General features: G+C 42.4%; 1 protein-coding gene across 2 annotated transcripts in view; it reads left to right on the top strand.

The window, feature by feature from the left end:
• The window catches only part of LOC128690544 (hippocampus abundant transcript 1 protein), a 593,459-nt gene that overhangs the window by 489,056 nt on the left and 81,383 nt on the right, over positions 1–23,020 (top strand). For both annotated transcript variants that reach the window (XM_070089664.1, XM_070089663.1), the window contains 2 exons: positions 3,849–3,944; positions 10,336–10,398. In XM_070089664.1, the coding sequence (XP_069945765.1) occupies positions 3,849–3,944; positions 10,336–10,398 (159 nt within the window). The remainder of the gene's footprint in view (positions 1–3,848; positions 3,945–10,335; positions 10,399–23,020) is intronic.

Raw genomic sequence — 23,020 nt, 5'->3', positions numbered from 1 at the left:
TCCTTGCTACACCATGAGTTTCATCATCAGACTCGGTACTGTTTGACACTGCTAGGAAACCAGTTTCACTCTTTGAAGTCTTGAAGCTGCTGAATCCTCTCCTGAGTTTCCTTCAGCTCATTCTCAATATTGTTAAGGTTTGTTTTACCTGACTTACCGTTTCTAGATCCCAGATATAAGAATAACCTCTTCGGTACATTGGCATTGAAGAAGTTATTCTTTTATTGAGGATCTAGAAATATGTCGAGTATCATGTTGCAGTCACTGGTGTAATTCTCGAACCTATCACTGTTATCACTGACATTTTGAGAGCTGATAAAGAACGAAAAGGAACAATACAGTGGCTGGAACATTACATAACCCGCACATAGGAGAGAGAAGCAACGACGGAGTTTCGGTCCGACTTGGACCATTTACAAAGTCACACTCAAAGCTTGTTGTTCTTGATGCAGTATTTCTGAGACCCCACAGTTTCTTACACTAAAACATGTAGTTGTTTCGTGAAATATTATTAACAAAGAAAACTTGGAAATAAGATTCCACTTATTTCCATCAATACATTTCAATGCTTTTTTTGTTGTTGTTCACAGTTCCGATCTAACATTAGAAGTGTTATTCTTGCAGGTCGACTTTCTGAATGAACTTGTGCTTTGGTAATTTATTTTCTAAAGAATTCTCTAGTTAGCAATAATGACTTATTAATCACTTCTCCAGAATAGACTTGAATGACAAGCTGAATTATATGTAGGAAGCATGACAGATTGTCGCATCCTGTCCCTTCAATTTCTTTAACAGCATTGGCACCATTATCTCATGTTATCAAATGAATTTTGGAAGCTGTGATGTTCACTGCTGTGTGGGATCCAGGAAATGACATCGCTCTGAGGACAACAATTTTCTGAAAAAAAAAAAGCTTTCCTGAGACAGTGTGCTGTTAAACTTCGTTGCATTCGTCCATATATTAATGTTTTAAGAATATTGACTAGCATCGGCAGTTTCTTCACAGACCGATACCATAAAAATGACTGATATCCAGAGATACCAATACCGATACTTTAGCACACTCCTTATATAGATCTTCCCTTCATACTTTCTGGTTGATGTCAGTAGACATGATTTGGGGCCGTTGCGTGATAGGTGGTGTTGACCCGCGGTATAGTCTTGAGGTCACCTTCAGGTAAGCCTGTGATCGTTGTTAGTCTCAGCGTGTATACGATTGTGTATCACGCTACAGTTGTTATTGACACTTTTCTTGATCCCAGACGCTCACCAGAACCTGGCTCAAACCGGTCTGCCAGGGGAAAAGAACCCTGGAAACCGGTCGCATGTAATTATGTGATGATGTGGGAGGTTGTGTTATGTGTTTAAAATTATTGAAAGTGTTCGCATTTGTACCAGAGGAAATAATGTATATAAGAGAATGCATTATACATTATATAGGCTAAATTGAGTGTACGAATGTTAGATACACGAGTGGTGCAGGCGTGTGTGGTAGTTACTGCAGCAACCGTTCTTACTACAACTTTGTAAGTATTCTACCTAGACACTGGTTGATAAGGTCACAGAGTGATCTGATGGTAGCGACCAGGTGGTAGTGACTGCCAGGAGGGAGGTGTGGCACTGAGAGGAAGGAGTGAGTGAGGGAGAGTGGCAGATGGTCTCCGAGCCAGCCTTGACTCCGACTACAGCTTAATATAACCTGCATGTCAACCCCAGGAGCACTACGTCCACTTTATTGCTCACCTTGTGTGTAAACACTGCCACGCCCTCCTTTCCCCCACCCCCGCCGCCGTTGTTACTACCACCACAACCTTGAGACAGGCACACTGCTGCTACCACCGTTGTTACTATGACAGTCTTCAAACAGGCACACACCCAGCGCTGTGCTAAATAAGAAAGCACACGGTAATAGTTACTTTCAGATAAGTCGAAAAGTATAAAAGGTCAAGGGTTTTCATTACCCTTTAGATGTGAAGGGAATTACCAGTAAAGGGTTACTGGGAGGATAAACGAGTGACACTGGGAGAAGAAAGGAGTGGTACCAGGAAGAACGGGTGCTACTGGAGGGAGGTAGTAGTGACACAGGAAGGATAGATGAATGACACACAGAGGATGGAGTGGCACTGGGGGGGAGGGAGGAGTAGCACTGGGAGGAGGGAGGAGTGGCACTGAGTGATTTTGGGAGTAATTTCGGTGTGCAGAATTAGGAATAATCTATTAAGAATTTTCCAGGAGTAAATTATGCCTTTGAGATAAGCATTGACAAATTTTTTTTCCATGAAGTTCTTGATAAGCTGGGCTGTGGTGTCCAAGCTGGGCTGCTGCAGCTGACACCAACACCTGCGAGGCTTGATCTGGGAGCTGGCTAGCGGCACCTCTCAAGGGGAAGTTACAGTACTCAGCGTGTTGTTGATATTCTTCATTCCTTATCATAATAGTTGTTGTTATAAGTATGAATGGTCTCCATAATTGTTATACTGGTCTACAGCAGAAATGCTTCGGTAATAAAACTTGGTCATTCTTTACTAATTTTGGGTTATTGAATACGAAAAATATGCTTAATACTGAAAAATTGTCTGTATGAAGACATGGAGTCAGGCCGGCTGCTCTTATGCTTGACCTGGGAAGGGAGGATGGTAAACATAGGGTTCAGGTGAAAGGCTCTTGATTCACACCAACGAGACGTTATTGTTTATATATACAGTTTTAACCATTTATACAGTTTTCTATAGCCACAATACGTAATTTATTAAAAATACAATTTATTTTAGCCAATCAATTGTCACTGTGGTTGTATTCGTTTTCAGCTTCCCAAAAACCGTAAGTGAAACACTTTTTTTTTTCTTTCCGAAACACAAAATTATTCAAAATTTTAGATAAGTATTATCATCCACTAACATAGCTGCTTCCACTGCTATTAAGATCTTGCTAGTAAATTAAAAACTAAATTGGATGTGAACTATTAAATTAAAATAGAGACCAATATAAGTGAGTGAAGTAAAAATAATGTCAAGTGTGTGAGAGTAGTAAGAGCTGCGGGGACGTCAGCACCGGTGGACTCATCAGGTGGGCAAACATAAACTAGATGCAGAGTTTTTTCCCAGACCATCTTAGGTTTTTCACCTACTCGCATGACTCTGCCAACAGATGGAGGAGCAGCGTTCTCACTCACCGAGACGCCCAGTGACGCTCAAACCACAGATGATGGAGGAAGGCTTTTGAAGGTGTGTGGAGAGGTTTATGAGAGGGAAGGTAGGACACCTGCCATAATTCTTTACAGCTGTGAAGGTAGAATTTAGTGTTGCAAGGAAAGAATGTGATGCACATGAAGGAGCATAGTGAAGCATCAGTGGACCAAGTTAGAAGTAAAGCCTAGATGAGGATGACGCTAGGCTGATTTAGGTATCCATTATACGTAAACATTATTATTATTTTTATTGGCTTTTGAGTTTTGGTGCTTTTCATAGTGTGTTACAGAAACCTACGGATTTAACGTTTTCCCACGATAATAAAATGTTTGGTTTTATTTGTAATATTCACATAAGCCATGTTGTGAGTAGTGGTGGTGTGAGGCTTGTAAACAAGACAGAATACCCTGGTAACAATAATACACACACAACACGCACTTACCACACTGAAACTTAAGACGACATTTTGGTCCCATTCTAACCATTCACAAGTCACACAATAAGTCACAGTGTGACTTATTAATGGTTCATTGTTGGAACGAAATGCCATCAAAAGCTTCAGTTTCGTCAGTGCGGGTTACTTGTGCATTGTTTCAGCTAGGGTATTGAGACTTTTTATATGTATGTATAATGTTACTAACGAGTGTTGCGTTGTTTCAGAGCTCAGGCATCGGGGAGGCGAGTGTGTACCACGCGCTGGTGGTCATCTTCCTAGAGTTCTTCGCCTGGGGTCTCCTCACGTCTCCCATGATCACCGTGAGTATACTCTACCTCTTTTTGTTACATTACTTCCTCCACATGATTAGCTTTTAAGGAATATACTCTTCAAGACCGTTGCATGTGTGCAGTATGATATTAACCATACCTTTACACGTTGAAGCAAATGGTAATAGAAAGAAAGGTGAGGTAGAAAGGGGAGAGATGGACGCACAAACTCTTTCATAATAGGTAACCTTAATTTAGTTTTAGATTCATCACATCTTGGAATACTTAACCTAGTTTTTGATAATAAAATTTCGAGTAGGCTAAGGTCATTTCTAGACTCAGAAGGAGTATTTCTTCTTGAACCATTTTAAAATCTTGGCTGGAAAATCTTGCGACTGAAGCACAGATAACTGGTAACTTTCTTAACTATTGTAAGACCGTAGCCAACAAACATAATCCCGAAATAAATGTAAGGTATCTTTGTGGCACACGCATCGCTTGTACTTCAGGGAAAACATTTGTGAGAGCTTGTTGAAGTGTGCTTCTGTGAGTACCATGTTGATGGATGACTGACATCTCTGTGTTATAGTGTATTCAGCTTGATCTTCATGACTTGTGTTAAGGTTTTGAGTAGATGCGATGCTTCAGCAAGCTGTGTAACGCTGGAAGCCTCATCACTCCCTTCTCCATGTGTCTCAGTAACTTAATGTTGTTTATTCCAACACCTTCCCTGCTTTGCTCGCTGTTCACCGCCTCTTTATTGTACACTCTTACTTTGATCCTTCTCTTTATATCCAGCTTTTTCTCGTCCTTTCATCTTCCTACACTTCTCTCCCTCCACTCTGTTCTTCCTCTTGCTCCCTCTATTATACTGACTGTCATTCAGTGTACATTGGCATAGTAGTGTGTAAATTCACCTGGTAGCTCACGCTTCCTCCTACACAATTTGTGAAATTCTTATTTCTCAAGTATTCAAATTTTGACCTAAATTAATATTTTATATAAATATTTTTGTGTATAACGTGACTGTAATGTTGTGCTTTACATATGGTAGTCAATAATATGCTAAATTAAGATAATAGTGGTCATCTTACAACCATCGTGAGATAGACAGCGGTGCGCGAGGATACTTTTTACACAACACTTCAATACCTTCACAGTTCTGGAGTTTTCTTATACTTTGGCAATTTGCTCAGAATATGACTTCCTCTAGGACCAAACTTTTATAACGTATTTACATTTTTCCTGAATGCGACCCACAACCGTTGGTTAACATAGGTATTTGTTTTTTTACTGCTAGGCCAAAAAAGGAAAAACTTAAAAAACATAAAATGCTGAAAAAAGTCAAGCAAATGGTCTTTTAAAATATATGATTATCAGTATGTATGTGAAATTTCTTAAACTAGCGTTCTGTGTTGGTCACTGGTCAATATAATACAATGAAAACTAGCCAATAATAGGAGTGAACGATAACCACCGTAGCCTTCCCCTGTGCCTGCGCTTCTCTCTGCCTGGGAATCAACTCTGGTGACCCTGAGTGTGAGTGGAATTTTTCTCAGGAGTAAGCTTCTCGTCGACTCTAAAATGGCTAGGTTGTCCTGAACTTAGCGGTGGTCACTAACACACGAAACAAGTTGAAATTAAAATAGTTTTGAAAAAAAAAATATGAAGTGCTATGTCATTATGTGTACCTCAAAGGACTGGCGTGGAAATAAATATGAAAACGGTATAAAATACCGACAAGTTGATAAGACACATATGCAACAGTTATGTATCTTTATTCAGTAGACTTCTTCAGTCGAGTAGAGAAGAGTTTAGCAGAAACAGTAGAGACGTGAAGATGTAATCAGTCCATCACCCTCGAAGACGTAGTTTAAACTTGTCTGTATTTTATACCATTTTCATATTCACTGTCAGACACTGCAACAGATCGGTATCTTGGTACAGACAACACCTTTGACAACTTTTCAAGTGAGAAAGGATGGATTTGAGAGAAACGTTCCCTCTCAATGATGACTTTTCTTCTACTAGTGAACTACACCTCACCTTCCGACTGCTGCTTAAACTTCACACTTTTCCGGACTATGGACCAAAACTCTTATCCAGGCTGAGGGACTGACCACCTCAAAACTACGTCTTCAAGGGTGATGGACTGATTACATCGTCTTCACATCTCTACTGCTTCTGTTAAACTCTAATGTACTCGACTGAAGAAGCCTACTGTGCAGGCGAAACGTTTCGATTAAAGATACCTAACTGTTGCTTAGGTGTCTTATCAACTGGCGTGAATTAGAATCTCATGACAAGCCAGTGCTAAAACTAGTAGGAGTGGTAACTTTCATCAAATTAGCTACATGTTCGTTTTCTTGCATCTCCCTGGCGGATATTGGAGTGGAAAAAATCTGGAAGTGGAGTGTATTTACCTGCAATGTACCTGTGGCTAATTACCTGAGTCATCGTCCCCGCGGCCCGATCACACACCAGTTCTTCTGTTTGATGGACTGAGGAATCAGACCCGAGTAATTTAAAAGTTGCGTGTCATTGATGTTTGACCACAGTGACTGCGTGTAACACCTCCACAAACACACTTAGAGAATTGTTATTGAGTGGTAAACACGTGCTTGAAAATAACAGAGAGGGTGTAGAAATATTTTGGTGGACTGGGATTAGTAAGTTTATCCTGGTGATTATTATCAGGTAATAATAATTTTGAGTAGTAATGTACGTGGTGGTATGTTACTAGTATGATGTACGTGATGGTATGTTACTAGTGTGATGTACGTGATGTTATTAGTGTTATGTACGTGATGGTTTAAGAAATCGTAATGACACGATTGCAAATAAACTCTATGACCGCGGGTTCAATCCCGGCCGGGGGTATGGTTTACGTGATGGTATGTTACTAGTGTGATGTACGTGATGGTATGTTATTAGTGTTATGTACGTAATGGTATGTTACTAGTATGATGTACGTGATGGTATGTTACTAGTGTGATGTACGTGATGTTATTAGTGTTATGTACGTAATGGTATGTTACTAGTGTGATGTACGTGATGGTATGTTACTAGTGTGATGTACGTGATGTTATTAGTGTTATGTACGTAATGGTATGTTACTAGTGTGATGTACGTGATGGTATGTTACTAGTGTGATGTACGTGATGGTATGTTACTAGTGTGATGTACGTGATGGTATATTGCTAGTGTGATGTACGTGATGGTATGTTACTAGTGTGATGTACGTGATGGTATGTTACTAGTGTGATATACGTGATGGTATGTTACTAATGTGATGTACGTGATGGTATGTTACTAGTGTGATGTACGTGATGGTATGTTACTAGTGTGATGTACGTGATTGTATATTGCTAGTGTGATGTACGTGATGGTATATTGCTAGTGTGATGTACGTGATGGTATATTGCTAGTGTGACGTACGTGATAGTACATTACTGGTGTGATGTACGTGATAGTACATTACTAGTGTGATGTACGTGATGGCATATTGCTAGAATGATGTACGTGATAGTATATTGCTAGTGTGATGTACGTGATGGCATATTGCTAGTATGATGTACGTGATGGTATATTGCTAGTGTGATGTACGTGATGGTATATTGCTAGTGTGATGTACGTGATGGTATATTACTAGTGTGATGTACGTGATGGTACATTAGTAGTGTGATGTACGTGATGATATATTGCTAGTGTGATGTACGTGATGGTATGTTGCTAGTGTGATGTACGTGATGGTATATTCCTAGTGTGATGTACGTGATGGTATATTGCGTGTGATGTACGTGATGATACATTACTAGTGTGATGTACGTGATGGTGCATTACTAATGTGATGTTACATTACTAGTGTGATGTACGTGATGGAACATTGCTAGTGTGATGTGCGTAATGATATATTACTAGTGTGATGTACGTGATGGTATATTACTAGTGTGATGTACGTGATGGTATATTACTAGTGTGATGTACGTGATGGTATATTACTAGTGTGATGTACGTGATGGTATATTACTAGTGTGATGTACGTGATGGTATATTACTAGTGTGATGTACGTGATGGTATATTACTAGTGTGATGTACGTGATGGTATATTACTAGTGTGATGTACGTGATGGTATATTACTAGTGTGATGTACGTGATGGTATATTACTAGTGTGATGTACGTGATGGTATATTACTAGTGTGATGTACGTAATGGTATATTACTAGTGTGATGTACGTGATGGTATATTACTAGTGTGATGTACGTGATGGTATATTACTAGTGTGATGTACGTGATGTTATATTACTAGTGTGATGTACGTGATGGTATATTACTAGTGTGATGTACGTGATGGTATATTACTAGTGTGATGTACGTGATGTTATATTACTAGTGTGATGTACGTGATGGTATATTACTAGTGTGATGTACGTGATGGCACATTAAAAGTTACATAAGTACAGGTTACAGAGGTGAGGTTGTAATGATAATTTGTATAAGGCTCTTTTTTTTTTTTTCCTCTCCTGCACTCTTTCTCCTATTCCTTCCTGCACCCTCTTCTTCTTACTCTTCCGCACTCATTCCTCCATACCCTTATTCCTCCACATTCCTTCCTCCATCCTCTATCCTCCACTCTGCACCTCTTCCTCTTCCTTGCTCAGAGGTGTTGGTTGAAATACTGGAGGTTGGCGAGATTAAAGTTTGGTGAGTTTTGTCATCATTATGCCTAGAGTGTGTTAACTGATGATGTTGAGGGTGTGTGCTGCACAAACTTAGCAGTGGCAGGGGACGTGCAGGTGGGGAGGTGCAGCGGGAGGGGAGGTGCAGGGGGCAGCGGGAGGGGACGTGCTGGAGGCAGCTGGAGGGTACGTGCTGGGGTTGTGTGTGGTGACTGGCTCTTCCCGCCTGGGGATACACATCCCCTCCTTCAACAAACACAGCATGTCCTTAAGGCAGCTGGTTTTTTTTTCACCAGCTGGTGTTTTTTACAAGTGGCGGCGCGTGTGTGTTCATACACTACCACTGACATTATGAACACACGCCCAGGGTCAGGCGGTTGAGTGTACTTTCCTAGTTGTGTGTGCAGGAGTCAGGTCACAGCTCCTAGCCCTGCGTCGTAGCCTCTGAAGACTGGCTGCCATGGTTCCTAGACTCTAGGCCAGGGTTCTATCATCTCTTGAAACTGTGTGGCGTCTTACCACCTCGTGTAACTTGTTCCACGTACTATCATGAGATAAAAGTATTCTTAATATTCATGTTGCTCATCTGCGTATTTAACTGTCATCTGTGTTTCCCTTTGGCTCCTTTTAGTATCTGTCTGCTGGAGTTCGCTCTGTGTAGTTCCCTGAGCATTATCAATATCACGAACACAAAGGCATAATACCGTGACTGGAACAATACACAAATAATCCGCAAATAGAAAGAGAAACTTCGACGACGTTTCGGTCCGACTTAGACCATTAATTAGTCACGTTGACTGGTTAATGGTCCAAGTCGGGCAGAAATTCGTCATAAAGTTTCTTTCTCTTATGTGCTGTTTTTTTTGTTATTTTGTGCGTATTATCTACATCATTCATCTGTTTACTGATCCTGTCATCTAGTATGAACCCCTAACTTGAACATACGATTAAGGTGGTTTTGGCTTAGATACTGAGTATGTGTAAAAATATTTAGATTTTCACAATTTCCTGTGTAAAATAGGCTTTTTATTGCTTCAGTCTGGTAGGATCATTTTAGTTTCTGCTCTGTGTCAGTAATGTCTAGGTGTAGATTTGCTTCTCTCTGTTGTAACACGCTTCTTTCAGCGGTTCAGTAACTTTTTTCCTTTTGTAAAAAATTACTGCTAAGAAAGTTACTTTCTTAGCAGAACATATACAGACTTTGTAAGCTGTTGCTGTATGCCTTATAAATTCTCCTTAAGATTTTATATATTGTAATCATGTCAACCCTTGTCCTTCTCTCTGCCAGAGTCGCCAGGTTCAGTTACTTCAGCCTTTGGCAGGGCATTTCTCTCAGTTTAGTACTAGTTTAGTTGTAAACTTTTACACCTGCACAAGTTTTTTTTTTTTTTTTTTACTTTTGCGCGCGCGCGCGCGCGTGTGTGTGTGTGTGTGTATGTGTGTGTGGGTGTGTGTAATGCATATATATATATGTATGTGTGTGTGTATGTATGTATGTGTGTATGTACTCACCTAGTTGAGGTTGCGGGGGTCGAGTCCGAGCTCCTGGCCCCGCCTCTTCACTGATCGCTACTAGGTCACTCTCCCCGAGCCGTGTGTGTGTGTGTGTGTGTGTGTGTGTGTGTGTGTGTGTGTGTGTGTGTATGTATGTGTGATATTATCTGTAGTTAGTATGAGTTACGATGGTAGTGTGTATATTTGTCAAATACATTAACAGTTGTAATGTTAAAGCTTCTAATTCTAACTTTTTGTACTGCAGGTCCTCAATGAAACGTTCCCGGACCACACCTTCCTCATGAACGGCCTCATCGTGGGGATCAAGGTAGGTCAAGCAGTGTGTCACTGACTCGTTGTACTCTCCTATCTGTGGTTGCAAGGGTCGACCCATAGATCCAGCGGCGCTACTCGTCGTGTCAGAAGACGCACCACCATGAAAGCAATATATTACAGCCCAGTTAGTTGACACACCATTGATATCAACTCCATTATTTATTTTATACTCCCCATAGTTTCTAACTCCCCGTACCATATCCCTCACCTGGATTTTAAAGAGGGTGGCGTTACCTTGTTGCGAACAAAACGCGCACACACAATTGTGGAAATATGGTGGTGTTTACAAGGTGCAGGTGTGGAGGTTATGGATGCTGTGATTGGTGGTGGCCTAGGAATATAAAGTGTTCACTGGCAGCCTGAAGGCCATTCTCAGCTCACTGTGTCTATATCAAATTATCGGTATTAGATACCATTTATAATGAGTCTCCTTACATCACCACTGTAGTGTTCCTCAGCTCTCCCCTGGTTACCTGGAGGTTATTCCAGGGATCAACGCCCCCGCGGCCCGGTCCATGACCAGGCCTCCCGATGGATCAGGGCCTGATCAACTAGGCTGTTACTGCTGGCCGCACGCAGTCCAACGTACGAGCCACAGCCCGGCTGATCCGGCATTGACTTTAGGTATCTGTCCAGCTCTCTCTTGAAGGCAGCCAGGGGCTCATTGGCAATTCCCCTAATGCTTGATGGGAGGCTGTTGAACAGTTTTGGACCCCGGACACTTATGGTGTTTTCCCTTAGTGTACCAATGGCGCCCCTACTTTTTATTGGGGGCATTTTGCATCGCCTGCCCAATCTTTTACTTTCGTAGGGAGTGATTTCTGTGTGCAGATTTGGGACCATTCCTTCCAAGATTTTCCAAGTGTAGATTATGATATATCTCTCCCTCCTGCGTTCCAACGAGTACAAGTCAAGTGCTTCCTAACTGTGTCGATGTGCTCTGTCCATCCCTGAGCTGTGTTGAGGCACTCTGTACATCCCCTAGCTGTGTTGAGGTACTCTGTCCATCCCCTAGCTGTGTTGAGGTACTCTGTCCATCCCCTAGCTGTGTTGAGATACTCTGTCCATCCCCTGTGTCGATGTACTCTATACATCCCCTAGCTATGTTGAGGTACTCTGTCCATCCCTAGCTGTGTTGAGATACTCTGTCCGTCCCCTAGCTGTGTTGAGATACTCTGTCCATCCCCTAGCTGTGTTGAGGTACTCTGTCCATCCCTAGCTGTGTTGACGTACTCTGTCCATCCCTAGCTGTGTTGAGGTACTCTGTCCATCCCCTAGCTGTGTTGAGATACTCTGTCCATCCCCTAACTGTGTCGATGTACTCTGTACATCCCCTAGCTGTCTTGAGGTACTCTGTACATCCCTAGCTGTCTTGAGGTACTCTGTCCATCCCCTAACTGTGTCGATGTACTCTGTACATCCCTAGCTGTCTTGAGGTACTCTGTCCATCCCCTAACTGTGTCGATGTACTCTGTACATCCCCTAGCTGTCTTGAGGTACTCTGTACATCCCTAACTGTCTTGAGGTACTCTGTCCATCCCCTAACTGTGTCGATGTACTCTGTCCATCCCCTAGCTGTGTTGAGGTACTCTGTCCATCCCTAGCTGTGTTGAGGTACTCTGTCCATCCCCTAGCTGTGTTGAGGTACTCTGTCCATCCCTAGCTGTGTTGAGGTACTCTGTCCATCCCCTAGCTGTGTTGAGATACTCTGTCCATCCCCTAACTGTGTCGATGTACTCTGTACATCCCCTAGCTGTCTTGAGGTACTCTGTACATCCCTAGCTGTCTTGAGGTACTCTGTCCATCCCCTAACTGTGTCGATGTACTCTGTACATCCCCTAGCTGTCTTGAGGTACTCTGTACATCCCTAACTGTCTTGAGGTACTCTGTACATCCCTAGCTGTCTTGAGGTACTCTGTCCATCCCCTAGCTGTGTTGAGGTGCTCTGTCCATCAGTGAGGTGTGTTGAGGTACTCTGACCCTCCCCTAACTGTGTCCATGTACTCTGTCCGTCCCCTAGCTGTGTTGAGGTACTTTGTCCATCCCTTAGCTGTGTTGAGGTACTCTGTACATCCCTAGCTGTGTTGAGGTACTCTGTCCATCCCCTGTGTTGAGGTACTCTGTCCATCCCCTAGCTGTGTTGAGGTACTCTGTCCAGCCCCTAGGTGTGTTGAGTTACTCTGTCCATCCCCTAGCTGTGTTGAGGTACTCTGTACATCTCTAGCTGTGCTGAGTTACTCTGTCCATCCCCTAGCTGTGTTGAGGTACTCTGTCCATCCCCTGGATGTGTCGATGTACTCTGTCCATCCCCTAGCTGTGTTGAGGTACTCTGTCCAACCCCTAGCTGTGTTGAGGTACTCTGTACATCCCCTAGTTGTGTTGAGGTACTCTGTCCATCCCTAGCTGTGTTGAGGTACTCTGTCCATCCCCTAGCTGTGTTGATGTACTCTGTCCATCCCTAGCTGTGTTGAGGTACTCTGTACATCCCCTAGCTGTGTTGAGGTACTCTGTCCATCTCCTAACTGTGTCGATGTACTCTGTCCATCCCCTAGCTGTGTCGATGTACTTGGTTCATCACCTAGCTGTGTTGAGGTACTCTGTCCATCCCTAGCTGTGTTGAGGTACTCTGTCCATCCCTAGCTGTGTTGAAGTACTCTGTACATCACCTAGCTGTGTTGAGGTACTCTGTCCATCCCTAGCTGTGTTGAGGTACTCTGTCCAACCCCTAGCTGTGTTGAGGTACTCTGTACATCCCCTAGCTGTGTTGAGGTACTCAGTCCATCTCCTAACTGTGTCGATGTACTCTGTCCATCCCCTAGCTGTGTCGATGTACTTGGTTCATCACCTAGCTGTGTTGAGGTACTCTGTCCATCCCCTAGCTGTGTTGAGGTACTCTGTCCATCCCTAGCTGTGTTGAGGTACTCTGTCCATCCCCTAGCTGTGTTGAGGTACTCTGTACATCCCCTAGCTGTGTTGAGGTACTCTGTCCATCCCCTAGCTGTGTTGAGGTACTCTGTACATCCTCTAGATGTGTTGGGGTACTCTGTCCATCCCTAGCTGTGTTGAGGTACTGTCCATCCCTAGCTGTGTTGAGGTACTCTATCCATCCGCCAACTTTTCTGACGTACTCTGTCCTGGTTCTGCCTCTTCGCTAGTCGCTACTAGGTCCACTCTCTCCCTGCTCCAAAAAACCGACTTATTGTACCTCGTCTTTAAGCTATGTATAGATCCTGCGTTCACTACTTCACTCTTCAGATTGTTCCACTTCCTGACAACTCTGAGGCTAAAGAAATATTTTCTAACATCCCTATGACTCATCTGAGTTTTCAACTTCCAGCTGTGTCCCCCTTGTTCCTGTGCCCCATCTCTGAAACATTCTGGCCCTGTCCATCTTGTTAATTCCTCTTAGCATTTTATACGTCGTTATCATGTCGTCCCTATCTCATGTTTTCCAATGTCGTCAGATTGAGTTCCTTTAACCTCTCTTCGTTTTCCTTGTAGGGCATACCTCTTAGCTCCGGGACTTGGCGTGTTGCAAATTTTTTGAGCTTTCTCCAATTTCTTGACGTGTTTCACCATGTGTGAGTTCCATAATGGTGCTGCATACTCTATTATGGGCCTGACGTACACGGTGTACAGTATTGTGTGTTTATACTCACCTATGTGTGTTTGCAGGGTTTGAGTTACAGATCCTGGCCCCGCCTCTTCGCTGGTTGCTACTGGGTCCACTGTTTCCCTTCTCCAAGAGTCTATCGTACCTCATCCTAAAGCTATGTATGAATTTTGCCTACATCACATCACTTAAAATTGTTCCACTTCCTGACAACTTTAAAGCTGAGAAATATGTCCTAACATCCCTATGACTCATCCAAGTTTTCAACTTCCAGCTGTGTCCTCTTGTCCATCTCTGAAACGTTCTGTCCCTGGTTATCCTATCAATTCCTCTCAGTATTTTGTACGTCGTTATCATATACATACTAGTTGTCTTGTCCTGCAGTGTCATCAGGGTGAGTTCCCTTAACCTGTCCTCATAGAACATACCCCTTAATTCTGGGACTAGTCTTGTTGCAAACTTCTGCAGTTTCTCCTTCTTTTATATATATAAAAGAACTAGACTCACAGGCCATTCGGATTGGTGTTGCTCTTCGCCGCCGCCGCCCCCATCCTCACCGAACATAGGTGTATTTGCGGCAGGGCGACAGCTGATCAGTTCGGACTTCATGGTCTCGTGTATCACACAACAGAAGGGAAGTATGCCAGGCATGAGGAGGTCAATGCCATAAAGAGAAGCCTCGCCACAGCCCGTTGCCCAGCTCAACGGGAACCCCATGTGCAGAAGTCTGATGGAAGTCAAAAGCGTCCTGATGGAGCCACTACGCAAGTTTATTCTTTTCTCTGAGGATGAGGGTCCCTAGAATAGTTCTAGAGGTGGTACCTCCCTAATATATATATATATATATATATATATATATATATATATATATATATATATATATATATATATATATATATATATATATAGGCATGCTTGACCAGATGTGGGTTCCATGCTGGTGCTGCGTGCTCCAATATGGGCCTGACATACATGTTGGGCCACAGTGTGAAGGCTCGCTGAGAAACCTAGATAGTAAATTAAACAGTTTTGCAGTAGAGAGAATATACTTAAAACCTTAATTTTTAAAAGGGTGGACCGGTAAGCCAACGGAAGGCCTCGGTCAAATGACCAAAAGCTCCAGCGGCGGGTCATCATCTAAGACCCGCATCAGGAAACACTTGTCCTGTTTCCTGACGAATTTACCTAACCTAAACCATAGCAGAGAGAAGCGGGAGTGCAGGTGTTTGATCGAGATGTGATATATTGAGTGAAGAAAATGGGCTTATAGAGTTCTTACATAAATTTAAGGAAGGTGAACCTACAGGTTCTTAAAGCTTACATGCCACTAGTGTTCACAGAAGTCGAGTTACAACAAATTCTGTGCTTGGGGCATGTGTAAGCATGGAATATCGGGTTAAACATATGGGACATGCAACTTTGAGCATCCCAAAAATGCCGCGGCCTCCTGTCTAAAGGAGTGTGTCGTTCTCTCGTTCTACTTCTTGCAGATTCTTCCACTCTGAGATGTGCCACTCTTCAGTCCTTAAAAAATAAAGTTACAACAACTGCCCTGCATACCACTTAAAAGGGAGTTGGAGGTACACGACCTGTAAAACACCATAGTAGTTACGACAACCCCACTCCAAGTGATTTTTTAGTGGTAGGAAACGAAGAAAGAAAGACATTGGAAAGAACCAAAATAGTTCACCTTGGAACCTTGTTGGACTGGAGGCACAGCCAGTGGCCCCTCCACACTCACAACTACTGATGCCAACAATAAAATCCCCCCAACAAACATGCAACTCGCCCTCATTTATATTTGCTAATATACAGGGCCTTAAACCATCGACCAGCAACAAAATACCTTTCATCAATGGACTTCTAGGGGAGTCAAATGCAATATTTGCAGCCTTCACAGAGACCCACGCAAAATATTACTTTGATAATGAAATATGGATAACTGGGTACAACCTTTTCAGATGTGACAAAAAGAACAGGCAACAAGTGGGAGTTGCCTTATATGCCGAAGAGTCGCTCATTTGCACGGAGATACTGAACACCACAAATGATGTAGTTGAAGTTCTAACAGTAAAAATCGATAACCAAATCTTAGTCATTATGATTGTATATAAGCCCCAGATGCAACTTTCCAACAGTTCAAGGAACAACTATTGAAAATTGACCACTGCCTGGAAAACCTTCTATCCCCATCTCCAAACATCTCGCTGCTGGGTGACTTCAATCTAAGAGATACAAAATGGAAGAATGTAGCAAATGTTGTAGCAGAAATAATCCTCGGAGGCAGCCCAGATGAAAAGTTACACACGAGCTGCTGAATTTCATCAATAAACACACCCTACGTCAGCAGATAGTGGAGCTACAAACTGGAGAGCACACTTGACCTTTTTTTTTTTTCAACAAGTCGGCCATCTTCCACCAAGGCAGGGTGACACAAAAAGAAAGAAAATCCCCAAAAAGAAAATGCTTTCATCATTCAACACTTTCACTTCACTCACACATAATCACTGTTTTTGCAGAGGTGCTCAGAATACAACAGCTTAGAAGTATATACGTATAAAAATACACAATATATTCCTCCAAACTGCCAATATCCCAAACCCCTCCTTTAGAGTGCAGGCATTGTACTTCCCATTTACAGGACTCAAGTTCGGTTATATAAAATAACCGGTTTCCCTGCATCCCTTCACTAAATATTACCCTGCTCACACTCCAACAGCTCGTCAGGTCCCAAATACCATTTGTCTCCATTCACTCCTATCTAACACGCTCACACATGCTTGCTGGAAATCCAAACCCCTCGCCCACAACACCACCTTTACCTCCTCCTGTCAGCATAGTTGCTGATCCTCCTTTACATGTGTTGTATAGCTTAGTTGAGTATCATAGTACCATCCATATGTTTATATAGAAGATCCTTAGGCATAGTGACTGTATGACATCACGGGATGCAGCATGAGTGAGTGAGACGCGCTACCTCGCCCTCACTCCACGCTTAGACATACAGCAGGCAGTAACACGGCAGGCTGGGCCCTTCCCTTACATAAGAACATTGCACGAGGAACATTGCACGAGGCCTGCTGGCCCATACTAGGCAGGTCCTTTACAATTCATCCCACTAACAAAACATTTGCCCAACCCAATTTTCAATGCCACCCAAGAAATAAGCTCTGATGTGAAAGTCCCACTCAAATCCAACCCCTCCCACTCATGTACTTATCCAACCTAGATTTGAAACTACCCAAAGTCCCAGCCTCAATAACCCAACTAGGTAGACTGTTCCACTCATCAACTACCCTATTTCCAAACCAATACTTTCCTATGTCCTTTCTAAATCTAAACTTATCTAATTTAAATCCATTACTGCGGGTTCTCTCTTGGAGAGACATCCTCAAGACCTTATTAATATCCCCTTTATTAATACCTATCTTCCACTTATACACTTCGATCAGGTCTCCCCTCATTCTTCGTCTAACAAGTGAATGTAACTTAAGAGTCTTCAATCTTTCTTCATAAGGAAGATTTCTAATGCTATGTATTAATTTAGTCATCCTACGCTGAATGTTTTCTAACGAATTTATGTCCATTTTGTAATACGGAGACCAGAACTGAGCTGCATAATCTAGGTGAGGCCTTACTAATGATGTATAAAGCTGCAGTATGACCTCTGGACTTCTGTTGCTTACACTTCTTGATATAAATCCCAGTAATCTATTTGCCTTATTACGTACGCTTAGGCATTGCTGTCTTGGTTTAAGGTTGCTGCTCACCATAACCCCCAAGTCCTTTTTACAATCTGTATGGCTAAGTTCTACATCATTTAACTTATAAGTACTAGGGTTATGGGCACTCCCAAGCTTCAGAACCTTGCATTTATCTACATTGAACTGCATCTGCCACTTTTCTGACCAAGAATAGAGTTTGTTTAAATCTTCCTGAAGTTCCATAACATCTACGTTTGAATCAATTATCGTACCTATCTTTGTGTCATCGGCGAATTTGCTCGTATCACTAGTAATTCCCTCATCAAGATCATTGATATATATTATAAACAACAACGGGCCCAAGACTGATCCCTGTGGAACGCCACTTGTTACAGATCCCCACTCGGATTTAACCCCATTTATGGACACTCTCTGCTTCCTGTCAGTGAGCCATGACTGGATCCACGAGAGCACTTTTCCCCCAATGCCATGAGCTGCCACTTTCTTTAACAGTCTATGGTGTGGAACTCTATCAAAAGCCTTACTAAAATCTAAGTAAATAATATCAAATTCTTTATTGTGGTCAACAGCCTCAAAAGCTTTACTGAAGAAAGTTAATAAATTAGTTAGACAAGACCGGCCTCTTGTGAATCCATGCTGAGTATCGTTAATCAAGCTATGCTTATCGAGATGGCTTCTTATAATCTCAGCTATAATTGACTCTAGTAATTTGCCTACAATTGAGGTCAGGCTTATTGGGCGGTAATTTGACGGTAACGACTTGTCCCCTGTTTTAAAAATAGGAGTTACATTAGCCATCTTCCACATATCAGACACTACACCTGTTTGAAGAGATAAATTAAAAATATTAGTTAATGGTTCACAGAGTTCCATTTTGCATTCCTTAAGAACCCTTGAAAAAACCTCATCAGGACCCGGCGACTTATTTTGCTTCAGTCTGTCTATCTGCTTCACAACCATCTCACTAGTGACTGTGATGTTACATAATTTATCTTCTTCTAGCCCACTGTAAAAATTAATTACTGGAATATTGTTAGTGTCTTCCTGTTTAAAAACTGAGAGAAAATAATTATTTAAAATCAAGCACATTTCATTCTCTTTGTCAGTAAGATGCCCATAGTTATTTTTAAGGGGACCTATCTTATCTCTAACTTTTGTTCTATAGACCTGGAAAAAACTTTTTGGGTTAGTTTTAGAATCCCTAACAATTTTAATTTCATAGTCCCTTTTAGCTTTTCTTATCCCCTTTTTAATGTCCCTCTTAATGTCAATATACTGATTCATAAGATGACCCTCACCTCTTTTGATACGCCTATAAATTCCTTTCTTATGCCCTAGTAGATATTTGAGCCTATTATTCATCCATTTTGGGTCATTTCTATTTGATCTAATTTCTTTATATGGGATAAACGCTCTTTGAGCAGCATGTATAGTGTTCAGAAAACTGTCATATTGATAGCTCTCTTCGTTACCCCAGTCAACAGATGATAAGTGTTCTCTAAGCCCATCGTAATCTGCTAAGCGAAAATCTGTTACTGAGTTATCGCTACTATCGTACTTCCATTCAATGCTAAATGTAATTGTTTTGTGATCGCTAGCACCCAGTTCCTCTGAAATTTCTAAATTATTAACAAGGGATTCATTGTTTGCCATAACTAAGTCAAGCAGGTTATTTCCCCTTGTAGGTTCTGTCACAAACTGCTTCAAAAAACAATCCTGAAATACTTCTAAGAAGTCGTATGATTCTAAATTCCCAGTCAAGAAATTCCAATCAACATGACTAAAGTTAAAGTCTCCTAGAATTACATTATCGTGCCTTGTGGCCTTAACAGTTTCCTCCCATAGTAGCTTCCCTTGGTCCCTATCTAAGTTTGGGGGACGGTATATCACTCCTAAAATCAGTTTTTCATGCCCCTCTGAAAATTCTATCCAAACAGACTCTGTATGTGTTACTTCAGACTTAATACCCGTTTTTATGCAACAGTTCAAGCGATCTCGGACATACAATGCCACCCCACCCCCCCCTCCCAATACTTCTATCTTCTTGGAACAATTTAAAACCCTGAATATGACATTCCGCAGGCATGTCCCGACTTTTTGAATTAAACCACGTCTCAGTTAAGGCAAATACGTCAATGTTACCTACACTAGCAACTAATCTCAACTCGTCCATCTTATTCCTAGCACTACGGCAATTAGCATAATAAACATTGAAAGACTCTCCTCTCTCTTTACCCTTCCTGCTCATTTCTATTTTTCTACTAAACCTATTACTGTCCTTATCACCCAAGGTCCCTGGTTTTCAATATCTATCTCGTTCTTATTATTACTAGTTCCCCTAGAACTCGTAATATTACTACACTGGGACTTCACTGTTTTCCTGCCAAAACCCATACCACTAACTAATCCTAGTTTAAAGTCCTAACTGCTCCCTCCACTGCAGTTGCCAGTGCTCCCACCCCACACCTAGATAAGTGAACCCCATCCCTAGCATACATGTCATTTCTGCCATAGAAGAGGTCCCAGTTGTCAACGAATGTTACCGCATTTTCCTTACAGTATTTGTCCAGCCAGTAATTGACACCAATTGCCCTGGACAACCATTCATTTCCAACTCCCCTCCTTGGCAAAATACCACATATGAGAGGGTTCCCACCCTTCTAATTATTTCTATTGCTGACCTATACCTGCTAATCAGGTCCTCACTCCTACGTCTGCCAACATCGTTGCCTCCAGCACTGAGACAGATAATAGGATTGCTCCCATTACCTCTCATGATGTCATCCAGACGGCTAACAATATCCTCCATCCCAGCCCCAGGAAAGCAAACTCTGTCTCCTACTCCTGTCCTTCAAGCAGAACGCCCTATCCATATACCTAACTTGGCTATCCCCAACAACAACAATATTCTTACCTTCCTTAATGTCTTTCGTCATGACGTTCCCAGTAGTCGACTCACATTCGTCGGGTAGCACTGAGAATGTATTGGATGTTTCCACAACAGTTTCCACGGCAGTCTCTTTCTTCTTCATCGTTTCTACCTTTCCATTCGTCTTCTTGATCGTCAACTTCTTTCCCTGCTGTCCAGCCACTGACCAGTTTCCCTTCTTGACCTGAAGACTCAAAACAGGAGGACTACTCCGAATCTTTTTGTTTTCCTCGGTCAGTCACCGAATTTCCATATTCGCCAACCTCAATTCTTCCTTAAGCTGTTGGTAAAGTTGCTCGATGGAGGGCATCTTGCTTCAATTCTAGAGAGCGCGCAAACAGGTCTTCACAGAGCCAAGTACACGTCAACACTGCGCAAAAGCCAACTTAATCAGGAGCTACTGCGCAGCACGTCCGCACGGCCCAATAGCGATGCGAACACAGTCTGACAATATATAGTGTTACCATCCACAGGTATGTTTATCTTCAGCCATCATATCTCCTTCCGAACCCCCACGACACTCCCTCCGAACCCCCACGACACTCCCTCCGAACCCCCACGACACTCCCTCCAACCTTTTCGAGGACGACCCCTACCCCGCCTTCCTTCCCCTACAGATTTATATGCTCTCCATGTCATTCTACTTTGATCCATTCTCTCTAAATGACCAAGCCACCTCAACAACCCCTCTTCAGCCCTCTAATACTTTTATTAACTTCACACCTTCTCCTAATTTCCACACACTGAATTTTCTGCATAATATTTACACCACACATTGCCCTTAGACAGGACATCTCCACTGCCTCCAACCGCCTCCTCGCTGCAGCATTTACAACCCAAGCTTCACACCCATATAAGAGTGTTGGTACTACTATACTTTCATACATTCCCTTCTTTGCCTCCATAGATAACATTTTTTGCCTCCACATATACCTCAATGCACCACTCACCTTTTTTCCTTCAATTCTATGATTAACCTCATCCTTAATAAATCCATCCGCTGACACGTCAACTCGCAAATATCTGAAAACATTCACTTCTTCCATACTCCTCCCCAATTTGATATCCAATTTTTCTTTATCTAAATCATTTGATACCCTCATCATCTTACTCTTTTCTATGTTCACTTTCAACTTTCTACCTTTACACACACTCCCAAACTCATCCACTAACCTTTGCAATTTTTCTTTAGAATCTCCCATAAGCACAGTATCATCAGCAAAAAGTAACTGTATCACTTCCCATTTTGACCTTATTTTCACAAATAATGAGGACCTGGTAAGAAACATAATATCAAAAACAACTAATTCTGATCACAATCTAATCGAAGTCCAGACTTACATGCACAGGGGTCCTGTTCAGCAAAATGCATACAGCTATGAGGGTACCTTCACCAAATTCAACTTCAACATCAAGAACATAACTGGGACCAGGTAAACCATGTTCTAAATGAAACATGTTGGCTTGCTTGAGTACTGGGGTAAGACACCTGGGTTAGTTGCTAGCTGGCTTATCTTAACCCTTCACACAGAATGGCTTGATAACTTCACACGATGAGCACAGCAGAGGTGGAAGCTGGCTTGGCAGGCAAAAGAATTGGATGGAGTAGACTAGGCTCGACTGGGCTCTGTTGTTCTGACTCCCCCACCACAGACTGGAAGCTGGCTTATTTTGCAAACTCGGGTCAACCCCTCGGGAGTGATGCAAATAAGCAGATAACACTAATACAAAGAGACTGACCAGTGAATAATGTAGCAGCTGGTAGGAGCTTGGGCGAGTAGCTGACTTGAGGTAGCTGGCTGGCGTTAACCACGATAGGCCTACTGGTGACACGAAATGGCCGTCTTGCTGGTCGAAAATTTATCTCCAGAAATCGCTGTAATCGTCAGAATTACAGGCCCTCCGCTGCCACCATTTATCGTAAGGGTTCTTAAATGGAGATATCGTAGGTTGAAGGTAGACAAACTTGTTGGATGGTAACTATATTGTCAGACTGAGATGATGAGGGATGGAGCCCAGCCTTGCCGTGTTCTAGTCTGGATGGTCTGCCGCCGAGTGAGGACGGGGCAGAGATATGAGCCTACACATGTGCATCCCGTGACGTCACACAAAGCCACAGGCCTACAAGGGATCTCGTATGTAAAGCACATGGATGATACTAATATGCTATGCTATATAATACAGGGAGTACAGGGATCAGCAACTATGCTGACAGTACATGGTCCAAGCAGATCCACGTTCACATGTGTAGTGCTACAAAGGTAGATCTACGTTTTTTTACATATTTTCAAATGTAAAAAAACAAAAAGATCTACTTTTTTTACATGCTTTCAAATGTTGAAAAAAC

Source organism: Cherax quadricarinatus, chromosome 29 (assembly GCF_038502225.1).
Source record: "Cherax quadricarinatus isolate ZL_2023a chromosome 29, ASM3850222v1, whole genome shotgun sequence".
Classification (NCBI taxonomy): Eukaryota; Metazoa; Arthropoda; class Malacostraca; order Decapoda; family Parastacidae; genus Cherax; species Cherax quadricarinatus.
This window is presented reverse-complemented; position numbering and strand designations above follow the sequence as displayed.